The sequence below is a fragment of the Ahaetulla prasina genome, chromosome 1 (assembly GCF_028640845.1).
Source record: "Ahaetulla prasina isolate Xishuangbanna chromosome 1, ASM2864084v1, whole genome shotgun sequence".
NCBI lineage: Eukaryota > Metazoa > Chordata > Lepidosauria > Squamata > Colubridae > Ahaetulla > Ahaetulla prasina.
In genome coordinates, this window is record NC_080539.1 from 24,596,114 (window position 1) to 24,611,293 (window position 15,180).

The following is a 15,180-nucleotide window of genomic DNA, read 5'->3' on the forward strand; positions in this document are numbered from 1 at the left end:
CCTTTCAGGTTTGGCACATCCCTATCTTTTTAACTTTCCAAAAAGCACTCAAAATCTGGCTTTGCTGGGATAGGGTGAGCTAAGTTCTACTGAGGTTTCAATGTTTTTGGTTTTAATATTTTTATGGCACATGAGCTACGGTTTTATCTCTTAGGTGTGAACTGTCCAAGTTTGGTACAAGATTGGAAAAGAGAGGAGAGAAAAGTCTCTTTTAGGCAGCATTTCTCTTAAAAAATAATTCAGGCCAGATGGGAAAAACTACACAAAAAGTGTTTTAATCATTCAAAGGCACTCTACCGTAAGGGGTATTGTAAATAAGAGTAGAAAACTTCTCTTATTATATCCAGGAGTCTGTACTGTATTTACCCCATAGTAGCACTAAAGATACAGTATTTTATTGAAATCTGTATACAGGTAGTTCTCAACTTATGACCACAATTAAGCCCAAACTTTCCAATGTTAAACAAGGCAGTTGTTAAATGAGTTTTATCCCATTTTACAACCTTTCTTGCTACAGATGTTAAGTGAATGACTGCAACCCTCATAAACACATGCCAGTTGCCAAAGGGTCCGAATCTGGGGATGCTCCAACAGTCGTAAGTGTGGAAAAATGGCCATAAGTTGCTTTTTTTCAGTGCTATTTTAAATTGGTCATTAAACAAATGGTTGTAAGCCGAGGACTGGTGTAGTTTTTTCTTATTTGATTTTGACTGGTCATTCTATGACCAATCAAGGGCATTCTGGAAACTCACAAGTATGGACAGAAGGATGCATTGACTCCTGTATGGCTCTTGGTATCCATAAGAGCTCGGTATTAAATCATGCTGCCTGTAGATAAGGAGTAAAAATTGTCACCAAGATTAGTCACTGCAGCCATCGATGGCTACAATGCTGCAAGATAAATGAGATGCTTCCCTACCAGACCTTACAAGGCAGGAGGCTGTGGCTGAAAAGATAGGGAAGAAAGAGAGGCAGGGGAGTCTTCTATTCAACTATCTCCTTATGACCCCGGTTCCCAAAGTAGACCTCCCACTCACTTGCGGCATTGTTTTGCTAGCTTTTCAGTGGATCCTTCTGCAAATTGTCTCAGGCCATAGTCGGTTCCTCCAGCAGAACCCAGTTTGCAAAGCCCCTGGCAAAAACAAAGGATAAAAAAATTGAAAAGAGAGATGGAATATACATTTATCAGACTCCAGTGAGAAATTTATTTTAGTCACAGGGTTGTAGGCTAGTCTGGGAAGTTGGGGAAAAAAAATTGTGGCACAAGGCAATAGCAATTGGCTTTCTTGCTGATAAGAAAAACTTCAGAGATATGTCCACTGTAATCAGCTCAACTGAAGAGCATGTTTGTTTTTTGAATGATAGAAGGGTATCCACAACTTTAAAGCTACTTGGGCTGAAAGATGCAAGTCTTTAGCTGAGATAAGCTTATTATCTTTTAAGTCCCAAAATAGATTTATTCTGCTTCTGCACCAACTCTGCGTGAATTCCATTACAGTCCCTGCTTATCTAGAAGATTAAAAGGATCAACGTGCTAAAAGAGCAAGAGCAATTCTAAAACTCTGAAAGAAGAAAAAATAAGGAGATTCTGTCCTTAAAGATCCTAAAAGTCTCTTTTATTTAACAGATTAACAGAGTTGGAAGGGACCTTGTAGGTCATCTAGTCCAACGCCCCGTCCAAGCAGGAGACCCTACACCAGTGATGGCAAACCTATGGCACGTGTACCAGAGGTGGCAAGCAGCGGCCTCTCTGTGCACACATGAGCAGTCACCCCAGCTCAGCTCTGCTCTGCTGTGCATGCACACGCACCTCCCGCCAGCCAGCTGATCTTTGGGTCTCTGCTGCATATGCGCGGTGGATGGGGACACATGCGGGGGGGGGCATGCACGCCTGTGCAGGGGGAGGGGTGCATACAGAGGTATCCATACAGTGACTGAGCATGCATGCGGGGGCCGCGCACATGTGCAGGAGGCATGCACAGAGCCTGCACGCACATTGCATTTTATGGCTTTGTACATGCGCACGCTTTGAGCACTCAGTCTGGAAAAGGTTAGCCATTACTGCCCTACACCATTTCAGTCCACTCTCTTCCTGAAAGCCTCCATTGATGAAGCTCCCACAACTGTTCCATTGGTTGATTGTTCTCACTGTCAGTAAATTTCTCATTTCTAGGTCGAATCTCTCCTTGGTCAGTATCCATCCATTATTCCTGTCTGGCCTTCAGGTACTTCGGAAAATAGCTTGACCCCTCCTCTCTGTGACAGTCCCTCAAGTATTAGAAGACTGCTCTCATGTCTCCCCTGGTCCTTTTCTTCACTAGACTAGCCATGCCCAGTTCCTGTAACCGTTCTTCATATGTTTTAGTCTCCAGTCCCCTAATCATCCTGGTTGCTCTTCTCTGCACTTTTTCTAGAGTCTCATCATCTTTTTTATAGTGTGGTGACCAAAACTGGATGCAGTATTCTAGGTGTGGTTTTACTAAGACTTTATAGAGTGGTATTAGTACCTCACTTAATCTTGATTGTATCCCTCTGTTAATGCAGTTTAGGATTGCATTGGCTTTTTTGGCTGCCGCTGCATACTTCTGGCTCATATTTTTTTTTTATTTTATTTTGTCACAACATCATACAAAAAGATTATATAATATATACACATATAAACATATATAGGAAGAAGAAAAGAAAAACAATAGGACAGGAACGGTAGGCACGTTTGTGCGCTTATACACGCCCCTTATGGTCCTCTTAGGAATGGGGTGAGGTCAATAGAAGAAAGTTTTTGGTTAAAGCTTTTAGGATTATGGGAAGAGACCACAGAGTCAGGTAAAGTATTCCAAGCACTGATGATTCTGTTGCAGAAGTCATATTTTCTGCAATCTAGATTAAAGCGGTTTACATTAAGTTTAAATCTATTGGTTGCCCTTGTATTATTGCAATTAAAGCTGAAGTAGTCTTTGACAGGAAGGACATTACAATAGATGATTCTGTGAGTTAAACTTAGGTCTTGTCGAAGGCGACGGAGTTCCAAGTTTTCTAAGCCTAGGATTTCAAGTCTGGTGGGATAAGGTATTTTGTTGTTTTCAGAGGACTGGAGAACTCTTCTTGTAAAATATTTCTGGACACGTTCAATTGTATTGATGTCAGAGATGTGGTGAGGGTTCCAAACAGGTGAGCTGTATTCTAGAATTGGTCTAGCAAATGTTTAGCTGGTTGTCCACTAGGATTCCAAGATCCCTCTCACAGTTACTGCTATTAAGCCTGGTTTCACCCAATCTAATTGTGTACTTTTGGTTTTTCTTGCTTAAGTGTAAGACTTTACTTTTCTCTACATTGAATTTCATTTTGTTAGATAGGGCCCAGTGTTCAAGTCTGTAAAGATCCATCTGGATCTTGAGTTAATCATCTAAAGCAGGGGTGTCAAACTTGTGGCCCGTGGGCTGGATGTGTCACGTGCTGGCCCCACCCCTGCTTGGTTTAGCGAAGGGGGAAAGTCCCAATAAGTCACGTGACGCTGTCGTGACGTGAGTTTGACATCCCTGATCTAGGGTGTTGGCAGTTCCTGACAGCTTAGTATAACCTGCAGATTTAGTAAATTCCCCTTCTATTTCCTCATTTAAGTCGTTTATGAAGATATTGAAGAGTACTGGGCCTAAGATGGAACCTTGTGGTACCCCACTGCTTACTTTCCTCCATGTAGACATAGACCCATTAATAATAATAATAATAATAATAATAATAATAATAATAATAATAATAATAATAATAATAATAATAATAATAATAATTATTATTTAATTTTTATACCGCCCTTCTCCCGAAGGACTCAGGGCGGTGAACAGGCAAATAAAATAGTACAATATATTACAATAAAACACATTTTAAAAAACTTATTCAAAATAGCCTAAATTTAAAATACCATACAAAATATAAAAACCCCAATAAAATCCATATTTAAGAACCCTATTTAAGCCAGTTAAGAACTACTCATTAAGAACTACTCATTGCGTATGGTTTGTCAGCCAGTTATTAATCCATCTGGTGGTGATGCTATCTATCCCACTTTTTTCTAGCTTACCAAGAAGTAAGTTGTGATCTACTTTGTCAAGTGCCTTGCTGAATTCTAAGTATATTATGTCCATAGTATTTCGCTGGTCTACTATTTAACATCATTTTTCTGCAAGCAAACAACCAAGAAGTTGTCTTCAGGCAAACAATCAAGCTGAGAGAACACCAGGGGCTCTACAGTTCTGTTTTTGGCAATGCAAATGCCACAACTCTGAGGTAATAAGTCTGACAAATATTCCTCCCTAACAGAAATTTGGGGAGCTACTATCACCCAACACAATTGATTCAGACTATATCTACAATCTATAATTTATCAACGCAGCTTGATAAATTATTCTGGCTTTATTTTAAGGATGGGAACTGTGATGGAGCAAACTATTGCTTGACATAATGTAAGCCGCCCTGAGTCTTCGGAGAAGGGCGGGATATAAATGCAAATAAAAAAAAAACTTGCAACAATTGCCCTCTGCTTGTCATTAGAGGGACGAGTTAGAAACATAGCTTTTGCCTTAATTATAAGTTCATTATGAAGTTTCCATAAATAAATGAGCAAAGTTCTTTGCCTGATTCAGAGGACTATCATCAAACAGATTGGGATAAAGATCTAAGAGAACTAACCACTAAAGCTCTGATCTTGATCTTCTCATTCTGAGTCTTTTTGTAAATTTCCTTCAGCAGGGTGATTCCGTTGGTGATGATGAATGTGGCCCGACTAAGTTTGGTCGAAGCATGGATGAGAGCTTCCACAGCTATTAGCTGATCAATCTCTCTCTCTGAGCCACACAGTGCTACCATCATCTCCATGACACCGTTCATGCTCAGCAGTTGGTTCCCCAAATCAAAAGGTCCTTGTAGAACTCCAGACACCATCTGGATGGCATATAAAGTCTTGTCCATATCCTTGGGGTCAATTTTACTCCTGGAGGCAGGGAAAAGCATATGAAAGAAAGATAATAATATTTTAAGGTTAGCTGATGGAAGGCTGATGGAAGGTATAATATTTGTCCTTTGATTTGGCAGAGTAGAAGATGTGACACCACATTGTTATCAAGCATATTCCTTTTCTTTTCTCAGAATTATTCCTAGCACTACCTATTCATTGTTCCTCTACTGTAAACTACAGTAAATTAGGGTTTTGTTGTTTTCCTTTACTTTTCAGGAATCTAGAGTGGGTTTGTCAACTCGCAAAGCATCCCTGGCCTGCTCTCGAGTTGCCATAGGCAAGGGGGGATAGGAAACCGACAAAGCAACATGGCAGCCACAGACAGGAGCACATTCCAGACATATCTTTCTCAAGGCTGTCTACCAGGGTTGCCAACAGCAGCCGGAGGGGAGTGGTCTCTACAACCAGCGAAACTGCTTTGTTGAAGAATGTGATTCATGACACACCCTGGGGGAGGGGGGGAAACAGGGTAATGATTAGGGGTGTAAATTACATGGGGTCAAATTTGGCTTCATTTGGGTAGTGCAGATATGGAGCTCCTAATAAATAAGGAGCTTTCTTTTGAAGCTTGGCTCCGAGGTTCATGATTTAATTAGGGTGTCCATCAGAACCCTGACAGCGTTCTTTCTAAGATACTTCACTTATTCCCCATTCCTTCTGTGATAAGACTGAGATGTCTTTTATCTGACAATAGCACCAGCTACAGCTTTCTCCTCTTGTCTCTTAAGGATATTCCATAGATCAGGGGTCTCCAACCTCGGCAACTTGAAGACTTGTGGACTTCAACTCCCAGAATTCCTCACACAAGTCTTCAAGTTGCCAAGGTTGGAGACCCCTGCCATAGATCATTAGAATTCTCCAGAAACAAACCCACAACTTTTCTTTTTGAGGTAAAAAAGAAAAAAAAAGACTAAGGATTAGGGAATCCAATACAAGTAGTCCTCACTTAGTAACTGGTTGCATTTTGGGCAGTTGGCAACTGGCTTGCATTTATAGCCATTTATAGCATCCTGTGGCCATGTGAGGGCAATTTTTGGCTTTTTTTTGGGGGGGGGTCAGTTTTCAGCATTCATTACCAGTCTCTGACAAAAACGTCCATTGGGGAAAATAGCTTTGTTTAACAACTGCTGCAAAAAAGGTCATAAAATTGGGAATGGTAATGAGGTGACTCGCTTAACCACTGCCATGACTTACAACAATAATTCCAGGCTGAATTACAGAAAAAATGTCCTTCTCATTTGACTTATCAGAAAGTCTCCACCATGGCAGTTTCATCAGTAGTGCCTCAGATCTAAAGTGAAAATGCAGTGAAAATCTTCCTAATCAGAGATTGAAATTATTAATTGATTACATTTATTTATTATTGGAGTCGTGGTTGCGCAGTGGTTAGAATGAAGCATTGCAGGAATACTTTGCCCATAGCCAGGAGTTTGATTCTGATGGGGCTCAAACTTGACTCAACCTTTCATCCTTCCAAGGTTGGTAAAACGAGGACCCAAATTATTAGGGGCAATATGATGACAGTATAAAACATCCAGAGAGCACTGTAAAGCACTATGGGGTAGAACAGGGGTCTCCAACCTTGGCAACTTTAAGCCTGGAGGACTTCAACTCCCAGAATGCCCCAGCCAGCTTTGCTGGCTGGGAATATATTCTGGGAGTTGAAATCCTTCCAGGCTTAAAGTTGCTAAGGTTGGAGACCCCTGGGGTAGAATATAAGTCAAAGTGCTACGTGCTGCCCAACTCATCAAAGATGGCTCTAGATGACTCACAAATTCATAATCTACCAGTGACAATATAAGAGGACCTGCGGTTGAGACATGAAAAAGGGTATTTTAAAACACCATGTAGGAGATGACTGGGCCGAGTGTCAGGCCTGGAAGCCATCTTTTTCATTGGATCTTCAGGCCTGCCACATTTACTACTGTGGGAAACTGGGAGGGGGGATTGTATGGAGCCAAGGGGATAAATAGTCATAGTAACATTCCTTTCTCAGAAAGTCAAGGACATCTTCCCCTGCACCTGGATGGCTGGAACTGGGAGGCATCTCCAGTTGGGATGGTGCTTTGGTTGGACCATGTGATGGACATGTGGGTGGTGGGCAGGGTCTTGAATTTTCCTTTGGATGGGGAAAACCTGAAAGCTTTCAGATTCGGGTTTTCCCCAGATGTGCCAATATGACATCTCTAATAAAATGGAACTTTGAGGAAACTCAAGCCTCGGAGTTTTCTTTCGTGGGGGTGTTACCTGGAACCCTGACACCGAGCCATGATCAGGCAGGGATCAAAACATCATCAGTCTCAAGTCTCTTTGCAGCCACAAGAGATCTAAGTCCAGCCCACCCTGAATTCTGTTGACTTTTATCTACCACCAATTCGTTAGTAGTTCAGATTCTTGTAGAGAAAATTAGCATACAATAAACCTGGCTATTTGAACCGTCTGGGCTCCCGATTTCCTGCGCTTGACACACCAGTAGCACAAAGCAGATGGGTGTTGCAGATGGGTTTATTTTGGAAAGGGGCAATTAGCCCTTTAGTTCTGTGCAATCTGGGAAAAAGAATTTCGAAAAAACTAACAGAGGCAATTTAGGTTGCACTATGATCAATCAACAGGACACATCCAGTGTCCAGTGGTGGGTTTCAAATTTTTTTACTACCGGTTCTGTGGGCGTGGCTTGGTGGGTGTAGCATGGCTTGGTGGGCATGTCAGGGGAAGAATATTGTAAAATCTCCATTCCCACCCCACTCCAGGGGAAGGATACCGCAAAATCCCCATTCCCACTGCACTCCAGGGGAAGGTTACTACAAAATCCCCATTTCCTCCTGATCAGCTGGGACTTGGGAGGCAGAGAATAGATGGGGGCAGGACCAGTCAGAATTTTTACTACCGGTTCTCCGAACTATTCAAAATTTTTCCTATACCAGTTCGCCAGAACTGGTCAGAACCTGCTGAAATTTATCTCTGGACATATCCCACTACTGATGTACCTCCGTGAAGTTTTTGATACTTCCATTAGATTCTGTTTCTCTTGTTTTCTGTAAAAGTTTCAAGGACCATGATCTGTTGGACTCACCTAATGTACTCTTCACAGATCAGTCTGAAGTTTTCTCTTTCCGGGTCACATCTCAAGTCATCATACAATTTGTTCAGAAGAACTGAAGCTGTGAGCTGTGTATTATCTGTTAGAGGGAGACAATCGGACATCTCCGGAATCTGGCCAGCAACTTTCAAAATCTTTTTTAGACCTGGGGAAATAAAGTGGTGGTGGGGAAGTAGAGGGAAAAAAAGGACACAGAATCAGTTTAAGTTACAATGCAAAAAGACAATCTGCTAGATCTGTAGCCTGAAATAAGTTGGGGACAAATTGAAAACTGGGCTCATACTGGACACAAAATTGAAGTTCATGCTTTTCTTCTAAGGATATATCTGCAAGACAACAAAACTTTTTTTTTTATGGATAAATCATTTCTGAGAAAAGTATTGTGAAATATGGATTTTCTTTTTTTTAAAAAGCGAGTTGTAAAGCTATTTAGACAGCCATCAAACTCTATTTGGATGGAAAATCTATAATGACTGATAGTGGAGCTTCCAATTTTAGAGGTAATATACTATTTGTTGGGGAACAATAATGAAAAAGGATTTTGCCTTTCTGCCCTGTTTATTATCTTTTCATAAACATCCATTTTGTTTTCTGTCTGAAACAGGATGATGGAGTAGAAACTATTCCAAGAACCCTTGTCTTACATGATATCTCATAAACCTTAGTGTTCCACTTTAAAATTTATTTTAAGAGGTTTTCTTTTCACCAATACATGATAGAATATTGGAGATCCCAGTCCTATACGGAATTGCATCCTTTTCAGAAAATACCTAACTCAATCTTTTTCAGTGTTGAATCTCCAGTAGGGTTGACCAATTATTCCCACTGTTCTTCATGACTGGCCTGGCTGATGGAAGATCATGAGTGTTACTCTACATCATTGAAAGTTGAAAAAAGTTAACAGGATGAATTACTCAATTTGCTAGGATCCTAATGTTTGTAAAATTCTGGATTTAGGATTATACTTTGGGCAAGACTGTAGAAAGCTGTAGAAAGACTATAGAAAGCAGCTGGGTGACCTTGGGCCAGTCACTCACTCTTAGATTAACTCACCTCACAAGGCTGTTGTTGTTTGGGAAAAGGAAGAAATATTAAGTAAGTTCACGGTCTTGAGTTATTTATAAAAAATAATAGATCAATAAAGTAAACCATAGACAGAAGATCTTTTAATGCCTTTGCCTCTGATCTGCGAATAGCATCAGAAGGATTGGCAGAAATGTTTGCCTGTACTGGAATAGCAATAGCAATAGCAATTAGACTTATATACCATTTCATAGTGCTTTTACAGCCCGCTCTAAGCAGTTTACAGAGTCAGCAGATTGTCCCCAACAATCTGGGTCCGCATTTTACCAATTTCGGAAGGATGGAACACTGAGTCAACTTTGAGCTTGTCAGGATCAAACTCCTAGCTGTGGCAGAGTCAGCCTGCAGTACTGCATTCTAACCAGATGTGGTATTCAGCCGGTTCATACCGGATCACCTGAACCGGTAACGGAAATCGTGGGTAGGCCCGCCTACTCGCCCCGGCTCTATGCCATCCTATTTAAGCACGTTTTTGAGGCCGGGTGCATGCGCTCACATTTGCGAACCGGTAGGGAAAGTAAGGGAATACTACCCCTGATTCTAACCACTACGGCTCATGGAATGTTGAGCCTTGGGCAATTGGCAAATGAAAGTAGACAGCTAAGGGGTGTAAATGCGGAGTGACCTCCTTTGAGCAACAAGTGGCTCTATCTTCAGCCAAGTGTAGGGAAAATCAAGCAAATTCAAGTTCAGGTTTCACTTAGGCAAGGGATGCATAACCTCTTCTGGGCTGAAGGCCACACTGGATCTCGGGGACCAGTTGGAACCAGGGCAAAAGTTAAATCTGATTTCATTTCATTTCCATTTCAAAACGAATCAATATAGAGTAGAGTAACGACAGTGAATTTCCAGTTATACATTTAATAATGTTCTTTCTTTCATATTAAAAATAGCTCGATGAAACGTTTTGAAGGTCTGTGGCCTTCAAGAGTCATATCAACTGAACTGACAATTGACTGAAGTGGCTGATAGTACACAGATTCTGTCTGGTGCCTTTCAAGTCTTGATTCAAAGGATAAAGCCATAACTCTATACTGGAGAGAGGTTGCATGTAGGCATTGCTTACCATTATCAATTACAAATATAGTGCGACTATTGTCATGGATTCTCAGGTCCTGTCTTGGCACATTTTTGTTGAGTAAATTGAGAGCCCTGTCCCGGCCATGACCGGATACCTTTTTACTGGGAAGCATATCTAGAAGATGAGCAATGATTGCCTTTATATCTTTTTTTGTGTCTGTAAAAAAGAAGAAATCAGCATCAGGCAAAATTATTTAAATTAGAACTTCTACAGTGGTAACCCTTTACAATAAACAGGTGCTACCTTGTTTATTTTAGAAAAATGATTTTCCCCGGTTTTCAAATCGCTATTTGCATAATCATTAATGGTGAAGCTCGGGGGTGGCCCATTCACGAGGTGTAAGTACAGGTTGAGTTTGGCATTTCACCTTCCTGCTCTTGGCTAGCTTAGCCACAGTTGTGTCAGATGCCACAACAGTTGTGTCAGACATAGTTGTGTCAGAAGAAACAAGCCAACTTGGTTTTCTTTTCCAACAGTGACTTTGTTTATTTGGTCTGCTACAAACCGGGTCTCAATAATAGTTGAGGTCTCTCTGTACAAAAGTCAGCGTTGAGAGCTTCTGCCTCTCAGCCCCTTTTAAATATCCTGTGCTGCTCATGCCCCGCCCCATGGCTGAACTGCTCAGTTGATTGGATGCCCGGCCAGTCTCTTCTTCCTCGTCTGACAGCCTCAGTTGCCACGTCATCTGCCAAATCCCGGAACTAAAGGAGCTCGTCGTGACGCCCAGCCCTCATCTCCCTCTATCCCGGCCTCCAATGTGACAATCCTCTCCCCATGCTTCCCAAATGCAGATCCCTGCACCCCTTGAACAAGTCCTCGATAAATAATCCTTTGGATCTTTAGGGGCTGCTCCCATGATCCAGACCCCTGTAGAGTCATGTGTTGAGCCGGAGCTGGGCTTGACACCTGCCTTTTGCGAACTTTTGGCTGCATACAGCGAAAGTAGCAGAAGCAGCATAAGTCTTTTTTCTTCTTCCCCAAACTCTGCCAGAAATGAGACTTTATGAGACTCGTCGTGCTGTGTGAAAGGCAAAACTGTTGCAAGCTTCATCACATCAGTGCAGCTGCCGTCCTGCCGCTCACGACTGCACCAGTATGTTGAACTTCGTGGCAGTGCCACCGCTCACACGCGCAACAGCACAATAAGTCTTGCAGCGTGAGGTTTGACATACCGGAGGAAAGTGCGGCAGGCCCAGGTGTGGTGGGCAGGCAGGTGGGTGGAGTGGAGAAGAGAAATGGCGGAGAGGAAACCCTTTCAAACAGCATTGCCTGCAATTCTTGTTACTCCCCTCCGTTGTTTCTCTTTCTCTCTCACACACACAGACATTTGATCGCTTGAAAGGGACAGGCTGGGCTTTGCTTCTATCGTATGCATGTACTTTCCACAATCTTCCACAATTGCCTGTCCTTTTATCAAGAGTAGCAGGGTAGAGGCAGGAGGGGAGCCGATTCAGATGAGCCCCATGGCTTTCTGCCTCATCGTAGCAGCAGCCTAAGGAACACCCCAGCTCCAGACCTGGCGGAGCGCAAACTGTGCTCGCCACCTGCTCTATAGCCATAAGGTGAGCTGTGGAACAGAGGGGCTCTCAGCTGCAAGGTTGCCCGGTGCCATGGGCAGGGCTGGGGCTAGCAAGAGTGCGCTGGAAATATCTCCAGGCACCCGGAGAGACAGAACTCCTAGCCCTCGCTGGATCAACTGCTCCATGGGCTGCGATTAAGGGGCCCAGCAATCATGAGGTGACCAGGGAAGGGAAGGCTGCCTCCTGTGCTGGCACCGCCCAACCCCTTCACTAGGGCTTATTTTTGGGTTAGGGCTTATATTTAGCCCACCCCCAAAAATCAGGCTAGGACTTATTTTCAGGGTAGGTTGTATTTTCAGGGAAACACGGTAGATAGGTAGGGAAAGAGAGAGAGAGAGAGATAAATAGATAGATAGATAGATAGATAGATAGATAGATAGATAGATAGATAGATAGATAGATAGATATAATAGTTAGATAGATAATAGATAGGCAGACAGACAGACAGACAGACACACACACAGACAGACAGACAGACAGACAGACCAGTACAGATCATTATTATCCTGGCCCTGACCACAACAGGCTTTAGCCCTCAAGTTTGCTTCCATGCTAAACGAGGGTTTTAAAGTCACCTATGAAGGACCACCACTCTTAGCAAAGCTGGCAGGCCTCTCCAATGATAGTTACCCAACACCACGGCATCCTCCTTCCCATGTTCTTCCTTCTTGCCTTCTCCAGTTAAAGAGTCGATTATGGCCTGCAACATGTTGGAGACTGCCAATGTGACCTCTTCATGATCTATGGACATCCATAAGCAGATTTTGTTGATCCCCAGCATGTGGAGTATTGCAGTGGCCTAACCAAATAAGGAACACAACATAGTCGTCTGATTATGTCTCCTTGGGTTATTGTGTATATGCCACGTTAAATTGGATGAGTTTTGCAACACAGAGATATATACACACCCACCCATTATGGAATCTCTTCTACAAAGAGAAGTTTATGGTGGCAAAAAAATCAGAAGGATCATGGTAGCTAATAATACATATCAATAAAAGGCAAATCATGAAAGCTGATACCTAAATTTGCTACTATGTTTCCCTGAAAATAAGGCCATCTTATAATTTTTTTTGCTACTAAAAAATGGCACCAGGTCTTATTTTCGGGGGATGTCATGCACTGACTAACCTCACTTGGCGTGTAACCCCCAGCCGCCTTTTCACTGTCATAGGCTTTCAGGAACTTATTTAGGGCTTATTTTGGGGGTAGGGCTTATATTGGGTGCACATGTAAAAATCAAGCTAGAACTTACTTTCAGGGTAGGTTGTATTTTTGGGGAAACAGGGTAGTTAGAAAAGGTGCTATCAGACCTGATATTTTTGCCCACATATTATGCAGAGGGAGCAAATTTTATTTTGCAGATACATTCTTTTTAATGCTTCTGGGAGACCTGGGCATCCATAGAGTTAAAAAAAAGTCAAGATGGTGGGCATAACACCATGGGCGCTCTGCAACATTTTTTTTTGGTCTTCTTCCTGCTGACCTGAAGCCATTTGTGCAACAAGCAGATTTCACGACATGTTTCCCTCTTACCCGTGCCATGTGTCTTGTGCACATCCCTGAAAAGGTCCTTGTTGCTGCCAGGATCAGCTCAGGATTTTTAGTTTCTATTAGCTTCAAAAGCAAATTCAAGCCATTATTCTGGAATATCCTCTCTGCTCCTGCTTCTTCTCGGCCAAGGACAATGAGGTTGTTTGCAGCCTGATTTTAAAAAGACAGCCAAAGAAAGAGAAGTGCCATAAATGCAGATGACTCATCACTATTTCATATTATTGAATGAATGCTTAGACTGGAGCTCAAGTGGGTATAACATTTCCTCCAATTTGAAGTCTATAATAATTATATAAAGTATGTGAGCAGTGGTGAAATTCAATTTTTTTTACTACTGGTTCTGTGGGTGTGGCTTGGTGGATGTGGCAGGGGAAGGATACTGCAAAATCCCCATTCCCTTCCCACTCCTGGGGGAAGGATATTGCAAAATCTCCATTCCCACCCCATTCTGGGGCCAGCCAGTGGTGGTATTTGTCGGTTCTCTGAACTACTCAAAATTTCCACTACTGGTTTTTCAGAATCTGTCAGAACCTGCTGGATTTCACCCCTGTATGTAAAGTTGAAAAATATTTATATGCCTAAATCATCCAATGTTTCTACATAATCTGAATTTCCCTGCTCCCCTTCCTTAGTTTCTTTAAACTATTGTTGTGGTCCGTCAGCAGCCTACGGAGCTGGCAACGGAGTTGGACAGCGATGAGGCTGAGGTGAGACCAGGGCCATCGGGAAGTGAGGTGCGGACTCCAGAGCCTCCAGAGACTGATAGTAGTGAGGCAGAGGAACAGGAGGAGCCTGTTCCTAGTGCACGCATGAGAAGAGCTGCCAGAAGACAAGAGCAGCTCAAGCAGAGAAGTAATTCCCAGCTATTCGAATAAAGTTTGTTTTTCCATGGACTAAGTTTATTACCACCTACTTGGGCCTGGGTCACAACAACTATTTTGAAGCGGGCTACAAACAGTGTAGACAAGATTAAGAAATCAAGTTCACCAGAAAATTAAAATACTTTTTATTAAGATTTGCTATAGTAACAGAATCTTGCAAGTCTGACAGTACTTTAGCTTTGCCTTATACTTTTGTGAAATAGAGAGTTATCTGTCTGAATGCTTTCCTGCTTTCTGCATGACTTAGGCTAAGTCATGTTTTGTGCCTTGTTGTTTTGGTAATGGATCTCAATTACTTCTGTAAAGGTCACCCTCTTTATTGTGTACACTATGTGATTTTGTTCACTCTTGTTGCCTTCGATTAGAGTCCAGAGGTATTTCACGAGAAGAGTATTCCACTCCTTTTCCCGCAATAGAATACCCTATGCCACTAGACTTGAAATTTTGAGCCTGGACAATCTAGAACTATGCCGCCTACAATCTGACCTAAGCTTAGTACACAAAATTGTCTGTTACAACGTTCTACCTGTCAATGACTACTTCAACTTCAACTGCAATAATACACGGGCAAACAATAGTTGCAAACTCATAGTAAACTGCTCCAAACTTGATTGCAGAAAATACGACTTCAGCAACAGAGTGGTCAATGCCAGGAATGCACTACCTGACTCTGTTATTACATCCTCGAGCCCCCATAACTTTAACTTTAAACTGTCTACTGTGGACCTCACCTTATTCCAAAGGGGTCTGTAAGGGGGCGTGCATAAGCGCACCAGCGTGTCTACCGTCCCTGTCCTACTGTTTCCATTTATTTGTACTCATTTCTTATGTTTATACTTATACCTGTTTATACTTATATGTTTATACGTTATGTTTATACTTATACTTATTAT

General features: G+C 42.2%; 1 protein-coding gene across 1 annotated transcript in view; it reads right to left on the minus strand.

Annotated features, from left to right (window-relative positions):
* Positions 1–15,180, minus strand: part of UNC45B (unc-45 myosin chaperone B) — a 35,750-nt gene that overhangs the window by 9,659 nt on the left and 10,911 nt on the right. The window contains exons 6-11 of the mRNA XM_058164459.1: positions 13,389–13,556; positions 12,483–12,651; positions 10,258–10,428; positions 8,082–8,253; positions 4,684–4,984; positions 1,038–1,132 (exon numbers count right to left, since the gene is read on the minus strand). Coding sequence (XP_058020442.1) covers positions 1,038–1,132; positions 4,684–4,984; positions 8,082–8,253; positions 10,258–10,428; positions 12,483–12,651; positions 13,389–13,556 — 1,076 coding nt within the window. The remainder of the gene's footprint in view (positions 1–1,037; positions 1,133–4,683; positions 4,985–8,081; positions 8,254–10,257; positions 10,429–12,482; positions 12,652–13,388; positions 13,557–15,180) is intronic.